The 23,117-nt window shown below is 34.7% G+C and overlaps 1 protein-coding gene and 1 long non-coding RNA gene across 2 annotated transcripts; both read right to left on the bottom strand.

Annotated features, from left to right (window-relative positions):
• Positions 1-442: 442 nt before the first annotated feature.
• Positions 443-21,495, bottom strand: LOC125681987 (uncharacterized). Its single transcript, XM_056153409.1, has 10 exons — positions 21,336-21,495; positions 19,186-19,375; positions 17,801-17,906; positions 16,555-16,647; positions 15,575-15,718; positions 15,342-15,364; positions 11,157-11,346; positions 8,463-8,629; positions 4,670-5,182; positions 443-2,519 (listed from the first exon to the last, which is right to left on the bottom strand). Exons 3-10 carry the CDS (start codon positions 17,817-17,819, stop codon positions 2,343-2,345), a joined length of 1,326 nt encoding a protein of 441 aa, XP_056009384.1. The 5' UTR covers positions 17,820-17,906; positions 19,186-19,375; positions 21,336-21,495; the 3' UTR covers positions 443-2,342.
• LOC125681988 (uncharacterized) lies at positions 8,456-12,150 on the bottom strand. The gene is made up of 2 exons (XR_008800086.1): positions 11,157-12,150; positions 8,456-8,629 (listed from the first exon to the last, which is right to left on the bottom strand). It is a non-coding gene; the product is annotated as an uncharacterized LOC125681988 (long non-coding RNA).
• Positions 21,496-23,117: the final 1,622 nt, after the last annotated feature.

Raw genomic sequence — 23,117 nt, 5'->3', positions numbered from 1 at the left:
GGTATTTTTCTCATAAATAATCAAAAATTAAAATCCAAGTAATATGCACATCTCCAATATGTGTACAATGGATCTGCAAAATTAAAGTTCCCATCTTGAAAACTGCAAGAGTTGTCTGGACAAAATATTTACCCTTTTGGCAGCTGCCCATCCACCATTTTCACCTTTTCTTACGGAAAACTCAGTTAAAAATGATACCTTTTTCCATTAAGCGGCCTCGACCAAGGAAACCATTTCATGAAATATATGATAGTGTCCTTTTGACATCATCATGTAAACTTACTGACTTTTAAAGTTATATCTATAAATATATAAATCATTACAAACGGCCAGACAGATCCAAAGTTCAAATTATCATCTTCATGAAAAACTGCACAATTACATGTATAGTTTTCTTTGCAAAGCTTTAAAAGATTAAGAGAGACAAAAAATTAAAAAGATATTTGCTTCTATTTTTATTTCAAGCATTTAAAAGTAACATGCATGAACAAATTATACATGCCTTTGTAAATGAAAAAAAGGTTCTAAAAAAAAAAAAAAATCCCTGCACAATAAGGATTTTCCCTTATATAATGAAAATGAATATCTAACTTCTGTGAAATTATGACATTGTCTTCTTTCTAGTTTGGTCCAAAATTCTGCATTTTTTCACTATCACTTCTGAAGAATAAAACATGACATAAAACTTAGCAATATGATAGAAATGGTTGCTAATATTAATTGTTGAACAAATTTTATACTACCTGTAACACAAGACCTATATATGTATATATATTAAACAAAAAATTACAATGAAAAATGCATGTAAGAGAATTTGGTAAAATGCTCATTCTTAAATTATTTAGAAAAATAGCAAACTTCAACACAAATGTATATCTTAATTAAAAAAATCACTTTTAATATGCTGTACCTTCATACATTTACATAAAAAACAGACTTGCAAAATTCTAATATGTACAAACAAATTTCTTGTTTATCACATCCCTGAAATGAAAAAAAATTCTTGAGATAAAAAAAAAACAGTTCAGTAAACACTGCCAAATATTCCACATTTTGACGTCTGGTTGTCGTAAACATTAAAAGTTATATCATGCATTGTTTGCTGCAAAATAGATTTAATACATATACGTAATACTGTTACATAAATCTCTTAAAAATTGAAATCTGAAATCTTTTTGTGCCTCTAAAAAATTGAACAAAAATTGTTCTTTCACACTATACACAATGCTTTTTGAGCACCAACTATGAGTAAAAAAAAAAATAAAGAAATTATCCACTAGCCCAAATTTTTACCCTTTTACATATACTTCACAGTTTGTGTTGTACATGCAGTTTCTAAAGTGTTTAACTTTTTTAAAAAATCCTGTATTAACCCTACATAAAACAAATTGCTCCCTACTGTGACTAAAAACTAAATCCCCTATTAGGGCCACCATCTGAATAAACTTCTCAATATTGCAAGGATGCTTTAGTATTAAGGATGATACTCAAAAATTGTGAAACAATGTGTACAGGTTCTATGATTGCTAAAACACATTTTCATAACAAAGTTTTCATATCAAACCAGCCTTAATTTTTGCATTTTCCTCAAATATATGCTAGCTGGATTGAAATTAATTTAATACAAAACCATGAAAAAATTAAAATCCCCTCCAAAATGAATATAAATTACTTCAATTTTACCATTGAGAAAATTATTTTGAATCCGAAAACAATAAGATATAAGAAAGTATCACGAAATACTTCTTTCCCCCAATTTAGGGTATCCTTTGATCTTAGATATTTTGTTAATTTACTGTTCCAAAAAAAGTGTTTCAAAATTATTTTATATTATGCAGCATTTAAAAAAAATTTAATGTGTCTCTGTGATAACTACTGGTGCAATTAATATATAACATATTATATGCTTCAAATAAATTTATGATTTTTGGCTCAGTGGCTCCAAGAGAAAAACAGATAACAAAATGAATATCTCCTTATGCAAGGGAATTGGACTTTGAATTGAAGACTCTTATAACCCTCTACTAAAAGATGATTTGAGGCATATTTTGTTGGTTTTGGCCCAAGGACTATACAGAAGTTTAAATGTGAAAAATTGGTATACAGATCGACAGACAGACAGCCTGTCGAAAATATTAGTAGACAGTTGATATCAGAAAGAGCTTTACACTCAGGTGACTGAAACACAGTACAAATAACAGCTCGCTATTTGGCACAAGAAGAACTGTCTAACCAGTAGAGTAGAAACGTTAACAGTTTATATCCTTGTTAATTCTTCACTTTCCAAAAATGTGCATTGTTTGATGCAATATAGGAGGGAAGCAACTGAAGTGTATGTTATTTTAATAATACAGCTGAGACACTGTAGTAAATTTCTGTCTGCAGATGTGACAGAGGGATCCACGCTCTGTTAGCTCTGTGGCACATACAAAACAGAGAATGTGGCCACAATTCAAAAATGAATCTGAAAATCTGTCTGAACATATTGTACAGGTAGGAATCCTTGGCATCCTTACAGTCTGAAATACAAAGGAAACATTATCAATAAATATTGTAACAGAGTTAAATTAAGTGGCTATGTATTGTATATATAGTGAGGCCACACTCCCAAGAGCACTAGCTAGTGGGTTAACCCTTTCGCTCAGTTGGTAGAGCGTTGGCTTTTAAATCCGAGGGTTGTAGGTTCCAGCCATAGTGTTCCGGCTATTCGGTCATAATATGATTAATATCTTTTTCAATCATTCCAAGCTTTCTGATTGGATAGAACCAGGTACATGTAGATCACACGAATAATTATAAATTACCATGAGTTCTTTAAATAGTTCAATACACAAGATATCCTAAGGGTTTTAAGAGGCATCCTTGCCCATTCTTACCATGCACCTAGTTTATCTGCTAAATATACAGGGATAGAGGAGATTTTTATAGAATTTATGCATTTTAACTTTATGATCATTAGAGTCCTGCCTTAACTCTAGAACCCCTGGCCTTGAATTTCACATTTTTTTGTAGAGAGCTCAATGCAAATTTATTACAATCATGATAATAGTTCAACTGCTTGATGTTAAGGAGTGAATACTAGGAAGATTTTTCAAAAATTGCATTCATTTGATGGTTTAAGCCCCATAGTCAGGCCCCAAGGGGCAGGGACCATGAAATTCATAAATTTTGTTCCCTTTCACTCAAAGATGGTATATGTCAAATGAATTGAAATTGATTCAGTAGTTTCAGAGAAGCTGAAAATGTTCAATTTATGTTAATGGATGACATATGAAAAAGACAACAGACAAAAACAGATAGTGATAGGTCACCTGAGTCACTCAGGTAACCTAACAACAAGAGTGAAAGAGAGGGACCACCTTTTGAACAAACTTAAATCTTCACAATATGTAAATGTTGTTACATCATGGGAACACTTAACAATGTGTTACGTCAATGAAGTTTTTGCTCTATATCTAAAGGAAGTCCGTAAGTTATTTGAAAAAAATAAAACTTTGGGGGAAAAACTGGGTTACACAAAATGATAAAAAACAAAAAATGTTTGTAAAACATAAATGCCCCCGATGGTGCAAAATTGAAAAGGGTTATACATATGCATCATTTAATTGATAGTAGTATCACCAATTCAAAATATTGAGCAGACTATATCGTCCTATGTCAAGAGTGGATTGACCATGTGACCTAAAATCAATAGGGGTCATATACTCATTACATGTATATGTGCTGTACCAGTGTACCAAGTTTGGTGTTAATCAAGCAATTAATTCTTGAATTATAGGAAACAATATATTACTATGTCCAGTTTAACCCATGACCTTTGACCATGTGACCTCAAAATCAATAGGAGTCATCTTCTCCTTAGGATGTACGAAGTTTGATGTCTGTCAAACAGAGGGTTCTCAAGATATTGAGCGGACAGTATATTCCTATGTCCAGAGTCCTGAAAAACAATAGGGATCCTCTTCTACTCATAACCAACCCACATATGAAATATCATTACCATCAAGTGAATGGTTCTCAAGATATTGAGTGGACAACATGTGGTCTACTGACTGACAGGTGCAAAGCAATATGCCCCTCTTCTTTGAAGGGGGCATAAATATTACATGTACATATGATCAGGTGACAAGTGCCTGAGGTAATGCTAGTTACGCATGGGTAATCAACACCCACAACCCTTGTGTTTTGATCAAACAACTATCATTGCCTATTTACACAGCTGTTTAACTATCAATACAGGATCATTATCTCTGGTAATTAGAATGTTAGGAAAACGTGGTAAATAAAATATATAAACAAAAACATAAATAAATTCAACTCATAATTACTGAGTGACAACATAAAATATATCTACGTGGTAGCCTGAACACATTAACCCAACCCCCCAAAATAAGGAAAGAAAAAAAGCCTGATTTAATTCAAAACTTATTCACTGTTTCTTGAATTCAGATTTATCAACACCATGAATATAGTGAATAATTACACCGCAAGGTATTTTCCCCCTATAAAGTATATTACCAGTTATGCTTCATATGCAGGGTCACAGGTGAAAAACAGGCTATCAGAAAAGGTTTCCTAAGATTTCAGTGAGTTTAAATGTGATTAAAAGTGTATGAGTAACTCATAATAAAGATACAAGGTAAAAAATTTTTCGTGATTGAACACTTACTACAGGTGAAATATTCAAGTTAGGGTTTGTCTCCAAGATCTGGTTTGTGGCATTGGTGCTGCTATCTGTCCCTGCAGCATGAGCACTGCTACCTGTTCCTATGGGAATAGCATTGCTTTCTGTCCCTATGGAAATGGCACTGTTATCTGTCCCTGTGGAAATAGTACTGCTATCTGTCCCTGTGGAAATAGTACTACTACCTGTTCCTATGGGAATAGCATTGCTTTCTGTCCCTATGGAAATGGCACCGTTATCTGTCCCTGTGGAAATAGCACTGCTATCTGTCCCTGTGGAAATAGCACCGTTATCTGTCCCTTTGGAAATAGCACCGTTATCTGTCCCTGTGGAAATAGCACTGCTATCTGTGGTACTGGTCTGGTCCATATGGTCTGTCTCTAATGACTGTGGAGAACTTTGGGTGGTGTACACCAGGTCTGGGAGGTCAGAATCATCAGAAGAGTCCCCAGATAATAGTTCAACAAGAGCAACGCCAACGTGGCATAATACGCCCGTAGATTTTGCTCAAGGAAAACATATTTTAGTGGGATTCATATTTTAGTGAAGTTAGCACTGTCCTCTGTGAGCTAATTCATTATTATGCTTGTAGAAATGGATATCAAGATATAAAGAGGGATAGCCTTAGAATGTGCTACTTCATAAATATGCTAACGGTTCGGTTTGTATCCTGCCCACAAGGTTTTCCTAATAAGTGATACTACGACCTTGATCTTTGACCTTGAAAAACAATAGGCACCTTCCTCTCATCATGATGATCAAATATACCAAGTTATAATATCCTGGAGCTTACGTTTCGATTTGTATCCTGCCCACAAGGTTTTCCTAATAAGTGATACTACGACCTTGACCTTTGACCTTGAAAAACAATAGGCATTTTCCTCTCATCATAGTGATCAAATATACCAAGTTATAATATCCTGGAGCTTACGGTTCGGTTTGTATCCTGCCCACAAGGTTTTCCTAAAAAGTGATACTACGACCTTGACCTCTGACCTTGAAAAACAATAGGCATCTTCCTTTCATCATGGTGATCAAATATACCAAGTTATAATATCCTGGAGCTTACGGTTCGGTTTGTATCCTGCCCACAAGATTTTCCTATTAAGTGATACTATGACCTTGACCTTTGACCTTGAAAAACAATAGGCACCTTCCTCTCATCATGATGATCAAATATACCAAGTTATAATATCCTGGAGCTTACGGTTCCATTTGTATCCTGCCCACAAGATTTTCCTAATATGTGATACTACGACCTTGACCTTTGACTTCTGACCTTGAAAAACAATAGGCATCTTCCTCTCATCATGATGATCAAATATACCAAGTTATAATATCCTGGAGTTTACGGATCGGTTTGTATCCTGCCCACAAGGTTTTCCTAAAAAGTGATACTACGACCTTGACCTTGAAAAACAATAGGCATCTTCCTCTCATCATGGTGATCAAATATACCAAGTTATAATATCCTGGAGCTTACAGTTCGGTTTGTATCCTGCCCACAAGGTTTTCCTAATAAGTGATACTACGACCTTGACCTTTGACCTTGAAAAACAATAGGCATCTTCCTCTCATCATGGTGATCAAATATACCAAGTTATAATATCCTGGAGCTTACGGTTCGGTTTGTATCCTGCCCACAAGGTTTTCCTAATAAGTGATACTACGACCTTGACCTTTGACCTTGAAAAACAATAGGCATCTTCCTCTCATCATGGTGATCAAATATACCAAGTTATAATATCCTGGAGCTTACGGTTCGGTTTGTATCCTGCCCACAAGGTTTTCCTAATAAGTGATACTACGACCTTGACCTTTGACCTTGAAAAACAATAGGCATCTTCCTCTCATCATGGTGATCAAATGTACCAAGTTATAATATCCTGGAGCTTACGGTTCGGTTTGTATCCTGCCCACAAGGTTTTCCTAATAAGTGATACTACGACCTTGACCTTTGACCTTGAAAAACAATAGGCATCTTCCTCTCATCATGGTGATCAAATGTACCAAGTTGTAAAGTCCTAGGGCTTATGGTTCAGTCTGTATCCTGCCCACAAGGTCCGGACAGACGGACGACGCCATACCATAATACGTCCCATCTTCGACGGGCATAAATTACAATGATGAGTGTATATGTAGATAGATATATATAAAATAGTATTTTAATATTAAAAAAAAAAACCCACACATTAAGCTAATATTTTCTGCATTACAAGTGTTCTTTCATATGTCTGTACATGTATAATGACTTATTTGAAATGAGAGATAAGTTTCAGGCAGGCAAGACATTGCCATAACCCCCCCCCCCCCCCCCCCCCCCCCCCCCCCCCCCCCCCCCCCCCCCAGTAAAGTATCTCACCATGGACCTTTAGCATGCTAGAGATACCCTTTGTTTACATCAGATAAATATAGAAAAGAATATTTTGTCTGATTTTTAATACATCACACACTCAGAAACAGTGTATAATAAAATTTCAGGGAGTCATATGATCTGTTTTTAGCCAATAAAGATTCTATAAATTCTTCTGAAGCAGAATAATTATCTAACTGGAGTCATATTGTGGCCCCATCCAGACCTAGGGACAACAAGAGGTACTGTGAGCAATGCTCACTAAGAATACCCCCCGCTTAACCCAATCTCCCAAAGGGAGTTGGTAATAGGTATAAACTACCTCTTTTCTGAGTGTAAAAAACAAATGGCATGACAAACCTTGGGTATTCTCGTTTGTAGGGAGAAATGGATTATCTAGGAACACAGCATCTCCATGCGATGAAAAAAGCCGTTAAAGAATTTTAATGGAAACCATATTGCTACTTCGATGTCCAGTGCACATGACCTTTGACCTTTTGACCCCAAAATCGATAGGGAACATCTTCATCCCATGGGTAGTCCATATGTATGATATGGTGACTGTAGGTGGAAAGGATTACGCTTTAGAGCCCGGAAACCATATTCCTACTTCAATGTCCAGTGCGCTTGACCTTTGACCTTTTGACCCCAAAATCAATAGGGAACATCTTCATCCCATGGGTAGTCCATATATATGATATGGTGACGGTAGGTGGAAAGGATAATGCTTTAGAGCCCGGAAACCATTGCGTCTACAGACAGACGGACGGACAACCCAAATTCCAGTATACCCCCCCACAACTTGTTGCGGGGGTTATAACAATTTAAGCAAACTGGAATCTACACTATATAAAATGCTTTCACATAAGCATGTGATTTCTCATTGTGTTTTTGCAAGGGGCATGGACCTTAAAAGCACTTCATCCAAGGCTGCTTTGAGCCCAGTTTATTGGAGAAGGTCCAGTGGTTCCAAAAAAGATGAATTTGTAAAAAAAAAAATTACAAACAGACAGCTAGCAGTCATTGGATAACAGGAGATCAGAAAATCTCCTGCACTTGAGCCTTCAGCTCAGATTCCCTTATACAGTGTAATTCTCTTTATAAATAAGGGATTTATACTATGACCTTGGGGCCAAAAATTAACAAATTTGATTCAATACTATATCAGCCTGTTATACATATTATAATACATACATGTATATATAAACCTATGTGAAATCCTTGGACTAGTTCTTAATGTGGCTCCATTCTGAACCCAGGAGCCAACATCTGAAATCATTTGCAGACTTCATAATGATAGCAATAAGACTTGTCTGCAGTTCACTTGATTTTGACCCAGTGGTTCTGGAGATAAAAAACATGCAATAAAAAATATCTGGAGCTTTCAGCTCACACATCTTCTAAATTCTTTTAAAAATGACAAACCTCCTCTTCAGTTTTTTTCTTTGTCATCAGATATATTCTTGGTTTGTTTGAAAGGCAGGATGTTTCTGTATATTGTTGCAAACTGAAGCCATCTTCCTTTATCAAATCTTGGGTGAAATTTCCAAGGACACAAGAAAATTTGTCAATCCTTCCTTTGGGTGATTTCCCTGTTTAGAAATTGGAAATGAAAATTTACAATTATCCCCTTTATAATCAAAATGAAAATCAAATTTAAAACTACAGAAGCCTCCCCCTAAAAAAACACCTTTTTTTCAAAGCATATATACATGTATTGTCTTTATTTCATCCTTTTAATGAAGTTGTAATGCCTAAGGGTTTTTTAAAGACAAAGTATATGTATGACATTGTTGAACTTGGACTTTGAAATTACAAGTTTTGAACTTTGGAAATTAAAATAGGTAAGACAAAGGTTAAAAGCATGTATCTTGTCTCAATATCCCAGCTCCTTCTTTTTTCCAATTATAGCTTTATGAATCATACATGTAATGGTTTTCAGGATATGATATTTGTCTTGTATAGGTATTATTTTTATCTTTGATCGAATTACTAAATTTAGGTCAATATCAAAACTTTGGTTATAGATGCACCTTGGCTTTACCTGATCTTCCTTCCTTAATTCCAATTTAATCGAAGACACCATGTCTAAAGATTCTTAGAATTAATTATATTCATAATTTCATGATACTTACAGATTTGATTATGTTATCTTGCAACAGTTCAAAGGTTTAAAAAAAATGATCAAGCACTCTTTGCTTTTCAAGTTCTCAAAATATTGTTATATTTTTGTTTTTCTAAAATTTGATCTTTTGACTTTGCAAAAGGATCAAGGGTCTTTGATATTTGATCAGGTGTACTTGTGCTATATGGCTTCCTTCAATGTTTCAAGTTAGGACACAGGAACATTTACACATTACTATTGGTAATACAGTATCTCTCCCCTTTTGAAGGGAAGAATTTATTCTTGAAAATTATCCAAGTTAATACATCTGTGCATGAATTTTGATTACATACTGAACAAGAGGTACTGTGAGCAATGCTCACTAAGAATACCCCCCGCTTACCCCAATCTCCCAAAGGGTGTAGGTAATAGGTAAAACTTCAGTATTATGATCCAAAAGGTATCTAGGAACACAGCATCTCCATGCGATGAAAAAAGCCATTAAAGAATTTAAATGGAAACCATATTGCTACTTCGATGTCCAGTGCGCATGACCTTTGACCTTTTGACCCCAAAATTGATAGGGAACATCTTCATCCCATGGGTAGTCCATATGTATGATATGGTGACTGTAGGTGGAAAGGATAACGCTTTAGAGCCCGGAAACCATATTGCTACTTCGATGTCCAGTGCGATTGACCTTTGACCTTTTGACCCCAAAATCAATAGGGAACATCTTCATCCCATGGGTAGTCCATATGTATGATATGGTGACTGTAGGTGGAAAGGATAACGCTTTAGAGCCCGGAAACCATATTGCTACCTCGATGTCCAGTGCGCTTGACCTTTGACCTTTTGACCCCAAAATCAATAGGGAACATCTTCATCCCATGGGTAGTCCACATGTATGATATGGTGACTGTAGGTGGAAAGGATAACCCTTTAGAGCCCGGAAACCATATTACTACTTCGATGTCCAGTGCGCTTGACCTTTGACCTTTTGACCCCAAAATCAATAGGGAACATCTTCATCCCATGGGTAGTCCATATGTATGATATGGTGACTGTAGGTGGAAAGGATAACGCTTTAGAGCCCGGAAACCATATTACTACTTCGATGTCCAGTGCGCATGACCTTTGACCCCAAAATCGATAGGGAACATCTTCATCCCATGGGTAGTCCATATGTATGATATGGTGACGGTAGGTGGAAAGGATAATGCTTTAGAGTCCGGAAACCATTGCATCTACAGACGGACGGACAGACGGACAACCCGATTCCAGTATACCCCCCCCCACAACTTGTTGCGGGGGGGTATAAAAATAATGAACATATCAAAGCTCATCTAAAATATAAGATTTAATGCTTATTTATAGGCCAAAAATAATAATATGTTTGTTTCAGGTCGCCTCTGATTTTAAAAAGGGTCAATGGGTAGGTTTTTTATTATTTTTTTTTTAATATTTAAAAAAAATAAATAAATAGGTACCTTCGAATCAATGAAAATTTGATAGTTAAAGTTGTTATACAATGTGTTTAATAGATAAAAAATTGGTTCAGAGCACTATGTTTAATTGACAAAATACACAGTATGTGATTTGTGATTGAGTTTTGATATACATATTATATATATATATATATATATATATATATATATATATATATATATACACATTTACAATAAATGTCTTGGAATTTCGGGTAATAGTTCGTACGTCGATAAATTGAAATCAGAAAATTGAAAAAAAATTTATAGGGTCGTTGGATATATTTAGGGTCGGTCGGGCGACCTGAAACAAACATTTTTTTTTTGGCCTTATTTCCTTCATTCCAATTGTCCTAGTATGGCCAAAATTAACTATACTTTTCAAGTTATAATGATTGACATATTATTATTAAATAACCCCTTTGTGTCCAAGAGAATTTCAATGATTTTACCCAGGAATCTACTTGTCAGATTTTTTTCTTTAGTTTACTGACAATTTGTCCTTTAATGTATATCAAAGATGCATACCTGCTGGAAAAAATATGTTGAAGGCCTTTTCAAGTATCTCCTTGTATGATGATTCCACAGGCATATCCACTGTTCTACTTCCACCACCAGTTTTCAGTTTTACTCGAATGTACTTGTTCCTCTCAATGTCAAAGTGCAACCACCCAATGCTTATTTTCATTGATGTTTTTACTTTCCTTGTGGCAGGTTTCTGTAATTTTATGTTATATGGTTAAAGTTATTTAATCCAACTTTTCACAAAATGACATTGAATCTGCTATATATATGTATTGCTACTAGCCATAAATTAGGTTTAGACCTCTTATATACATGGCAGACCAAAGCACACTTATTCTAAAAAACTAAATATAAATCAACACCCAAAAGTGCTGAGGTCTCAAATACGAATCAATTTGACTACTTGTGCACAATTTCTTTCAGCAGAAATTTTTTAAAAGAAATCATTCTATATGTAATTCTGTGTTAAATTTTGAACCCATTGTGGTCCCATCTTGGAGGCTATCATTTGAATCCAAACGAGAGTCCCATGGGCCACAACACTCACCTGAGTCAATATGTCCTTGCTATTCTTTATCAGCATATTTTTTTCGATCATATATTCCTTTGTAAAACTTTGATCCCCCATTGTGGTCCCACCCTTGGGGTTAATGATTTGAGCAAACTTAATTGAATCTACACTACCCGAAGATACTTCCATATGTAACGGCTAGTCCAAAATTAGATTGTGTGCAACTATCAATAATAAAATATGTATTGATGAACTTAATCATCATTTGATCAACTTAAATATGTAAAGAATCTTTGTACATTCATATCGTATAGATTTATATACGGGAACCCGAATTTCCTCTATGCGAAGTACATGGCAACAACAGTCCTTAATTAATAAATAAGAGATTTTACTCGGCATCCTTACCTGACATAACACTGGCATCATTTCCAAAGTGTTTCCCTTACATTTGTACCATCCTATACCCCATGATATATCCATAACACAACTTATTCCCAAACTGAATAAATCTCCCATCTCTCCAAATACGGCGCTAAAACATGCGGTACCACGAGAGTCGCTCGTGCTGTAATTCGGCCCTCTTCAACTGTTTGCTATAAAAGCCAGGCATTTGAGACCAAGAGAACAGAAGAGAAGAGAGACATTTGAGATACACTTCTCACTATAGAATGGAGCCTGAAGAGCCCAAGAGGATGGTAATTAATCAATTATCACTATTGTAGTGTATTACCCGGCTAGGATTTGGTGCCAACCTTTTGTGATTATTAGTTTTTGATCCCGCTGTACTGTTGCATCTATCCGGGTATCCCATTGAACCCGGTTAACTTTATATACTATTCGGGTTTCCCACATTTGTTTTATATATATTATCATAATTTATTATTTCATTAAATATATATGTATTAATTAAGCCCATCTCGTGTTTGGTTTTAAATGATTCAAGGTAGATCTCAGAAACAGGAGACCCACGCATAAAATTATTGTAACCCAAGTCATTGACGGACGAAACGTTACACATATCAATATGTAGAAAAGTTTTCCTATATTCCAATGTTAAACTAATTTATAGCCAATTGTGGCCCCACCCTTTGTACCCCCCCCCCCCCCCATTTTTTGAGTGTCATCTTATTTTCACAAACTGCAGATTAACTCCCCTTGCTAAGGGACATGTATATAAGAAATAGGATTTTTGTGTCAGTGTGACAATTGCTTATGCTAGCCTGATTTCACAATAGGATTCTGTATCATATCTTATTTACAATGTGGCAGCTGGAAAGCTCATCTGCTGGGTGTTCATTCTATCATTGGATTTTATGGCAAATTTTAAGGTGCAACCTTATTTTTCTATTTTATTATGTTATATTTTATTTATCAAGATTTATAAAAATTATAGAGATCCCAATGTCATTAATTCTTGTTTAGGTTGTCTGAGTTGTAGTTTTGATACTCGGGATCTCCCCATTATAGGGGTTGTAAATAAGTTGTCAACTTCTTCAATTGTCATTAATAAATGGCAATTTTCAAAAAACTATGTATTCTTTGTTAATTGCCAAGAAAAATAACAAAGCTGCGGGACATGAGAAAACCGGTTTCTTCGAATAGTATTTTATATTCTTATAACAATGGAGAGCATAAAAGATATTATGTACTGTAAAAATGCATAAATGCTCATGGTAAATCTTTTTGAATATGTCTACATCATTATTTTACCACAGAATAATTTGAATTTTTGCATGCACTATCCATTGCTTCAAAATTGTCCACCATATTCTGATCCTTGGGAGTCATTGGATTAAAATAGTGTTAGACTGATTGAAAAAGAAGGGGGGGGGGGGGGGGCTGGGGTGTGAACAAACCCTAATGGGGGCCAGTGGCCAAGTCATTGGAAGCTCCAAGGTTATAGGTCTTTTTATATAGTTTTTTGAGTTATTTAAGCTAATCTTTTAAGCATATAAAAGCACTATCTAACATAAATAAAAGGACTTAGTTGTCTTTACTAAATCAAATGGGAGTGGGCTCCCTTGGACCCCCTCTAAATCAGCCAGTGCCACTTTAATATTAGTAATTAATTAACCCTTTCCATTTTATCAATAAACAGTGCATTCTAACTATGAGAAAAAAACCATGATACATATGCTTTTTTGCTAATTTTTTTTTAAAGAAAAGATAAATATATGAAAAATCCTTGACATTGACATCAATGACAATCAACAAAATATAATCTTGAATGTTCAGCTCACATAAAAGAAAAATACAAGTACCTTTATATTCAAGTTCGACTTCCTCTTTCGGATGTTTTCCACAAGACTTAAAAGATTGGTGTGTGGTGAAGAAAAATCTGAATCTATAAACATATTAAAACAAAGAATCAAAAGTTTTAAGAAGATCGAAGCTGATGGGTCTATCACTGTAAATGTTAAACTTTTCCATGGGGTAAAAATTCCGCAGAATTACAATTTTTGTTTAGTCCATGGGTACGTAGATTTCTTAGATTGTCACTATATTTCTTGACATACTTTAAGTACGCTGGCACATATTTCCATGGGAAATTTGTGACCGCATACATAGCGGAAATTAATACCACGAGGAAAAAAGTATTTCCACAGTACCTAAGTCCACCTTTATGGAGCGCCAAATTAACATAAACTTAAATAATTGAAGATATCTTCAATTATATGAAGATATCATCAATTCAATTATTGCTCTCTTTAATTGAATTAATGCACACATTAAATAAATTATTGCTCTCATCAAAGGAATTAATGCACGCTTCAATTCAATTATTGCTCTCATCAATTGAATTAAAGCACGCATCAATTGAATTAATGAGAGTAATAATTGATTTAATGCGCTCATTAATTCAATTATTGCTCTCTTCAATTCATTGGTTCAATTGATGCGCGCATGGCCAATTGAATTAATGAGAGCAATAATAGATTTGATGCACACATTAATTCAATTATTGCTCTCTTCAATTAAATTGATGAGAGCATCAATTTCGTACAAATATTGCTTGCAATAATTAATTTAGAGCTAGGTATAAATAATTTGATGATCTCTTTAATTCAATTGAAGATATCTTTAATTATTTACAATGCTTTTGTATAAGGAAATAATGCGTGCATCAATTCTTTTAAAGAGAGCAACAATTCAATTAAAGAGATCATTAATTCAATTGTGGATATGTTGAATTGAAGATATCTTTAATTATATAGTTGCTCTCTCTGAAAGAATTGATGCTCTCTTCAAATGAATTAAAAATATCATTAATTCAATTGAAGAGAGCAATAATTGAATTAATGCATTCATTAAATCAATTATTACTCTCTTCAAATGAATAAATGGGCTCATCAAATGAATAAATGGGTGCATCAATTCAATTATTGCTCTCATCCATTGATTTAATGCGCACATTATTATCAATTATTGCTCTCTTCAATTGAATTGTAGCGTGCATCAATTTAATTGTTGATATCATTAATTCATTTGAAGAGATCATTAATTCAATTAAAGCGCACATTAATTCAGCTGAAGAATTAATGATACCATCAATTCAATTAATGCGCGCAATTATTTGAGTTTATGTTAATTTGGCACTCCATACACTTTTCAATTCTTTCCAATAATATTTATGCATAACAAAATGTGCAGCCATGTATTTATACAATTTATACCATTGGCAAGTAAAATGGGATATCTAAAATGAACACATGCATAAAATAAAATATTGTTTTTGAATGAAATCAAATTAATAGTCTTTTTACCTCACTGTATTTGGAATATTAAATTGTAGTGCACTACTGTACATATCATGCATAGTAAATAAACATTAATGCTATTGTGCTAGAGAGGTATACAATAAAGGGGCTCATCAGAATAGCAAACCACAAATATTTTTATATCTTACTGTTCAAGGACAATGAAGGAGAACCAGCCAGAAGTGATTGTCCAGAAGTCAGAACAAAGAGTTCAGAGCCTGAACTCAGAACAAAGAGTTCAGAGCCTGAACTCAGAAGCTGGAATGCATCTTCATCTTCTACCTTACAACCATCTGATAGGGAGATGTTAAATTGAACTCTGAGCTGGAAATTTCAAACTTTGATTCTACTGTAAAAGAAATTTTTGAATTATGAAGATGTTATGATCAATATCATTTATATAAATATGGAACATTGCATCATACTCTACAAGCAGTTGAAGCTGAGAAAAGTTAAAGGTAGAGATACTCACATGTCATAATCTGAGCACTAAGCCCATGAAGTCCTACCCTCCCCCCTCTTCCCTCCCATATGAGCATAATGGCAAAGTGCATTTTTTGGCAGTAGGAAAATGAAATTCTGAAAGATTCAGTGAATTTCATTTGGAGGTTTAGGAGGAGTTGTGTTAACAAAATCTTCAACATCAAAGTCCTTAGTTTGTTATGGGAAAACCCAAATATCTGCTCATTCAAAATGTAAATTAGGAGGTACTCAATGGAACTATGAACTAAAGATTCTGTGAAAGTCTCATTAAATTTCATTCAGTAGTATAGGAGGACTTGTGGGTAAGAGATATTGGGTACCTTCATTATAATAGAAAGAAATTGGCAGTGTCCATGTTTTGCTAGTTATAGGGAAACCTCAAACATGGGTCCAATCAATACATGAAATAGGAGATGCACAATGCCATTTGTAATAAAGATTTTGTGAATTTTTCATCAAACTGCATTCAGTAAGTTAAAGAGGAGTTGTGGATAAGGGATGGTGGTATACTGATGAACAGACACCCCATCACTATATACCATGCATGCACCACTTTTCATGCAATGTTATTTTCACTAATTAAGAATTAGATTCCAGTCAAGTGATCTGTACACATTTTTTTCTTAATTACAAAATGCATATATACCTTTCATTTTCAGCTCTTCCAATTTTTGTGCTCCAAGGAGATTCCCTGAAGTTTTGTTAAAATTCCATACTTTAAAGATCTTCATTGTGTTATCTACAAAATCATTTTTTTTTAAAAACATTGTTACTGTTTCTCAGTTTATAAAATGTGCAGTATATGTGCATATCATAACACTAATGTGTGCAAAAATTTCCAGTTCACTAACTTATAAAGTAATGAGAGCAACCTGTCCCCACAGAATTACACAAATGTGTAAAATATCTATTTTTCATTCTGCAGGGCTCTATATTAACTTCTTTTTTTTAACATTATGTAACATATATTGGCATTTACTTAATATTGATGAAATACTGATTCATACAATCTTCACCCAGATCTAAAAAGCATGTGAATTGATTATTGAATATTTCTTTCAGTAATATGGACAATGATTTGTGTAAATGTTGTAGCATAAAATACAACATATTTAAATATGGGTTCATAGATTCAGTCGAATCTTAATTTAAAAAGAAACAACAACAGTGGACTATTCCACAAAATATTATCCTACAGTACGATTACATGGATTATGACAACAAATTTCATTCTATTTCAACAATCCTGGTTCGTGGAAATAGAATCGATATCTACAAAACCCTTGGTATGCGACGATTCCAACATGTATGCAAGGTGAAGATAACGAACAGTGATCAATCTCATAACTCCTATAAGCAATACAAAATAGATAGTTGAATAAACACGGAGCCCTGAACACATCAGACGTGGGGTCAGGTGCCTAGGAAGAGTAAGCATCCCCTGTTGACCGGTCACACCCACCATGAGCCCTATATCCTGATCAGGTAGACGGAGTTATCCGCAGTCAAAATCAGTGTGCCATGAACGGCTTAGCAATCGGTATGAAACACGTCAGACAGCATTTGACCCAATGATAGGTTGTATATAATTTAAAATCTGTACAGGAAGTCGTACAAAATCTTTACAAAAGAGTATATATTGTAAATAAGATAAGCTTTTAGAAAACAATGAAATCTTAATTTAAAAAAGAAAGAAAAGGAAAAAAAACAACCAGTTACTTGAAACAGAGAACTAGTCATATTTTTAGTCACAGTCGTAACGGGGAGGGTGGGGGGGGGCATATAAACTTACAACACTAAATAAACAAATATATGATGGGGTGCAGGTGTGTGAGTTAATGTGTGCCCGAGATTGGGTATGAGTATAGAGAGTACATAAACATTTAACTTACCATCATTCTTGTAATCCATCGCAGTGCATCTAGGAACCGCGCACCTCTGTCTATGCGCACGTGCTTCGTCAGGGTACTGGATAATGAGTTCCGAAATACATTTTATCTAATATCGAGAAAACGAGAATATTATCTTGACTTGGCGAGATAGTTATCTTGACTTGACGTGATATCTTATGTTGACAAAAATTATCTGGATGGCATAAATATGCCACCATATTATGTTAATTTGGCGCTCCATACATCACTGTCATTGTATATGGTATATCACGGGCACTGGAAGTTAATGTAAATATATAGTATGTGCATGTATAAAAAAGGATGCACATACTGCATATTTACGTTAACTTCCAGTGCCCGTGGGGTATATAGTAGATGTAACGTAATGGGCATAAAAATTGCAAACTGTTACAAAAGGCTACCCTAAACCAGAAATAAATCGCTGAAATTGTTTTACTTGAGTATGACTGTATATAAGTCTATTTGAGGAAATGGTTTAAGGTGGCCCTCTTGTTGAAAATGGCTAAAATATGAAAAACATCGTTCTCAAAATTTACCTTGAAATTTAGCAGACTATCAAACGTGAAACCTTTAAACTTATATGCCGGGGTGGCCTAGTGCTCGGTAACCTTACACTAAAGGCAAATATTCCGAGTTCAAGTCCAATATTTTCCCAATCTATTTTTTTTTAATGCTTTTAATTTTTTTTGGGGGGGGGGGGGGGGTCGTATTCTTGGGGGGGGGGGGGGGGGTATAAATGTGATACATATATCTTAACAAATATCAGTCATTTTCATCACAACTTCCAATATTTGGAATAAAGGAATTTATTCTTAGATCACAGTAGTTCCGTTTGCTTTCACAACCTGTTCCTGTGTGGACAGGATTTTCATACCGTAATATGGCTGACGAAATGCTAAACAAATACCACAAGAAAAGGGGCACAAATGCACAGCATGTAATAAGTAAAAATATGTCAAGGGGGGGGGGGATAATTGTTATACAGTTTGACTTCTCAAAAGTAAATATAAAAACTCATGTAGCAACTGTCATATGATATTTAGGCAAAGCTAAACACTCGAATTATCAACCAAAGGCAACTGAACTGATGAAATCTATTAAAGGTGCTGCAGCCATGTCAGAAAAAGACAGTGAGCTAAATAATGCCATATGTAAAAGGGTTGTTGTGTGATATGAATGCACCTAATAGTATGAAAATATTGTACTGTTCATCATTCCAAATAGGAACATGGTTTATTGATTAAAGAACGACTCGTATAAATGTCAGTAATGCTAAACCGCAGCCTCTTGGTTAACGAAACATTAAAAACGTTGGCCTTATATTTCTGAGTCGGCCGTTTCGTCAGCAAAAGCGCATAATATACCTCTTTTGCAGCCCTTCACCGGCAATGGTGACGTCTCCATATGAGTGGAGAGTTCTCGAGCTGGACGTAGGGCTCATGGCTATTGTAACCGGGATGCAGCTGCATGCTTACTCCTCCTAGGCTCCTGATCCCACCTCTGGTATGTCCGGGGGGCCGTGTTTGCCCAACTATTAATTTTGTGTTCCTTATACTGAATGATAACCAATATAAAATGGTAATTTCTGACAAATTAGGCAAATTAATGAATTGGTATTAACAAAGCACTAGTCTATTCAATGCAAGGGGAAAACGATGGTTTTGACTGCTTATTTATGAAGATTTGACAATATGCCACAGGTGTCTGTAGACATAAATGATCGTATGCCTATCCCCCTTTAGTTTAATAATAATGATAACTAGAGCAAAGCTCGTTGCAAAGCAACGAGAGATCTTCCGTCGGAGCTGTGTGACATAAAAACCTTGAACTTGACCACATGTCCTTGGGTCAGGTCCTAATGCAGCCTCAGTTAACATGAAAATCTGTTATAAGTATGAAATCAAAATGTTTCTTCATTACTTGATATGGCCAGGACAGGGTTTGTATTTTCTAAAAAGTGAACTTGACAATGTAACCATGGGTCAAGGCCAGGACATATTCTTTGATCATATGGCGCGTGTATGTGGGATTTAATTCTTTCAGTATTTAACTTTTCAGTCCCAATAATGGAGAAAAAATTACTATTTAAATTTATGAAATTTATGGCTCAGGACATACAATAAAGGTTTATAGCTGTTACCAATATTTTATCATACAACAAAATTATGATAGCATAATATTCATACTAAAGAGAATAATTCATCGAGTTTGAATTATTTATATACATACAAATCAAATAAATTGCTCTCAAATCTTGAATATTTTATTAAACTTTAATATCTATCTGCGTAAATACATGTAGGTATATTATGTACACAGTGCACACAGAAGTCGCGTATGAATTTCACGCCAGGGGCACGTGCCGAAGTTACATAATTTGGACCAGGAGTTCTGAATCAATGTTTAATCAAAGTCATTGTTTTTAAACAATAAAACAACAAATCATTTGAAATGAGACTGGTCGGCCATGGGTTTCTGAGTATTCTATACGCATGTTTAGATTTGGTTTAATCATGATTATAAACTATTGATTTCAAAACATGTTTAGAAATAATTCGTTATGTTTGTAAAATGTATCCATTTTCTTTTTCACAACAAATAATTTGAGTAAAGCTTGTGTGTTCAGTTAAAGTAGTGTGAAATCACAGATCGCTAGTCCAGCAGCGATGAATCTCCGATATTAAACACACATTCAATTAGACATGATTGAGAAACAAACTGTATATTAACCAAATGGAAAACAAAGTGAAAAAGTGGCCAATTTGACATTTTTAGATAAAATGCACATAGTACATGTAAAATATGTAACATGAAAAAATTACATGAAAAAACATGTAAATTATGACTATCTATATAATGTAACCCCTCACACATGATGAACTCAACTGTGATATGAAGCTGTGTTGAATGTCAACTTTATAATGACTTTTTACAGTGCTTATTGAAGTAAAAAATGTAAATAACAGTCTTATTGTCTTATTTTTGATGTTTTCAAGAGGATGTGAGGATTCACATGTAATTTACATATTCAGGGTACATTCTACCCGGTTTTTGAAAAAATGGCCAAAAAATCTTAATTTATCAAGGAAAAATGCTTTCAAAATGCATTTACTTTTCCAATTCAGAATGAATTCACTAAGCTGCTGACAGCCAATTAATAGAAGGTTATCAAAACATATGAGGGGTAATCTGATCTAGTAGTGTTGTTTCTCTGTAACAGTAAAACTGTCACTACCCTCTTTAACTCAGATACATTTTGCAGTGAGGGTTGCTTGCTAATTCCTATCATGATAATAAATTATTACACGATATCACTTAAACTTGACATGATGCTGATAGAGCACTGGAAAAAGCACATCACAAGTGAATTTCACTTCAGACAGAATATTCCTAGCAGAATTATATGTCAGTTTTCAAAGATGGGAAAATTCAAAAAAGGGAATAATTATGGTTTTAAGCCAAAATATGTGCCTCACAACAAGGGGAAATTACATGAAAAAAAAAGAAAACTCACCTGCACCATTCACGAGAGTTGACTGGGAAACCCTACAACTGGTGACGCATCCACCCTCTCTGTGCGAGGAGCAGGAAATGATGCTCAGGCCTGGGTGCCACCGACTGCTTCGGCCAAGACCCCTGAAAAAGGAAGGAAACCATGAGACTTTAAATCAGGCTGAATCCTCAGGGTTACGATTACAATTCTTCTAACTTTCTTAAATTATGAAACAAAACCTCTTTGAGTAGAAAATATTTTTTTCTAATTCTCAGAATAGGCCCACATATGGCCAAATTGGCTGAAATAAGGGGTATCCCTAAGATCCTGTAAATTTAATTAGCTTAATTAATTTTATAATTAATAAACTCTCTAAATTATAGCAACATTACAATAATTGTTCATTCATATGAAGAGAAAGTTACAAAAAACAGTTGTTAGGGACTGTGATGAGCCCCTTGACTCAACTTTGAGAACAAGTATAGTCAAAGGGAAGTAACTCTAATTTCTGAACATGAACTTGCCTGGTTAGGATGTAATCAGGTACATAACTGATTTCGGCAGGTGTGAAAATGACTCCTACAGACTGCTGCATCTGGAAAAGACATGTGGCATGTTCAACGCAGAGTTCAAAGAACATGGGCGGGCCAATCCAGGCTGTGATGGTGACCTAACCTGGGACTTGGACTCTGAAGAGAGGCGTGGCCTGGGCACTAGGTTACGGCTTAAATGTAACACCTGCACCTACGTGTCCAAAATGTATAGCCTCTATGTCGAAGTAGAATCCGGTTCCAGGGGAAGGAAAGCAGAAGTACATTACATAATTTATCAAGTACAAAGTTTCCATGTTGGTTAAAATATCTAGTTCGTTTTCTATGTCCTTGACCTTAGAAACATCAACGTTCCTGGGGGAAATTATTTGCTTGGTCCAGTGACCACAGTTTTACACATGACTGCGTTTCAACAATACCCTTACACCTTTCTTCTGCTAGAGAAGCAGGTAGAATAGAAAACGAAATAGGATTGTGTACATCTGAAAACAAATTACAGAAGTCAAAAATATCAAACTCTTGAATAAATTTGAACATATGTGCACTAGCAAGTACATAATCTACAGTACTGCTACTTTTACATGTTAAACCTCCCACAGATCTATCACTACCAACTCGCCCATTTACGATATAAATATCATTATTTTTACAAAGATCGATCAATTTGTATCCAAAATTATTTACATGTACATCTTTTACTATCCTATGGAGAGGTATTTGAAAATCATTGAATATCATGGTCCTGGTCTCAATACCCGTCTTAAAATATCCTCGCATTTGTGTAATTGTAATTGAAATTCATCAGCAGAAAACCAGTCAGGTAATTGACCTACTCTGGAGTTAAAATCGTCCATCAAACATACATATTTACAATCCATAGATACAGAAATAAGTTCATTCTCTATGTCTAGAAAACAATCAGGAGTAGTATATTTACTACTCTCTGGAGGTAAGTACACAATACCACAGATCATATCTTCATCTGTATTAACAATGGATTTACTCAATTTAAACCAAAGAACATATTTACAAGAAGTATTTACAATTTTTACATGTTTTACCAATGTGTCCTTAACTGCTAAAACAATACTACCTGACCTAACCTTTGAGAGCTTGTGTCTATTTTTTGTAAACACAGTGTAATTTGGAATGTTGATGGAGTCAGCATCATCAGTTTTTGTTTCACTGAGTCCAATGATATCAAATTTTGATATCAAATCTAAAAATTCAGAATAATTTAGTTTGTTTTTAA

Source organism: Ostrea edulis, chromosome 2 (genome assembly GCF_947568905.1).
Source record: "Ostrea edulis chromosome 2, xbOstEdul1.1, whole genome shotgun sequence".
In the NCBI taxonomy this organism is placed as follows: domain Eukaryota; kingdom Metazoa; phylum Mollusca; class Bivalvia; order Ostreida; family Ostreidae; genus Ostrea; species Ostrea edulis.
Note: the sequence above shows the minus strand (reverse complement) of the source record. Positions and strands in the feature narration are given on the sequence as shown.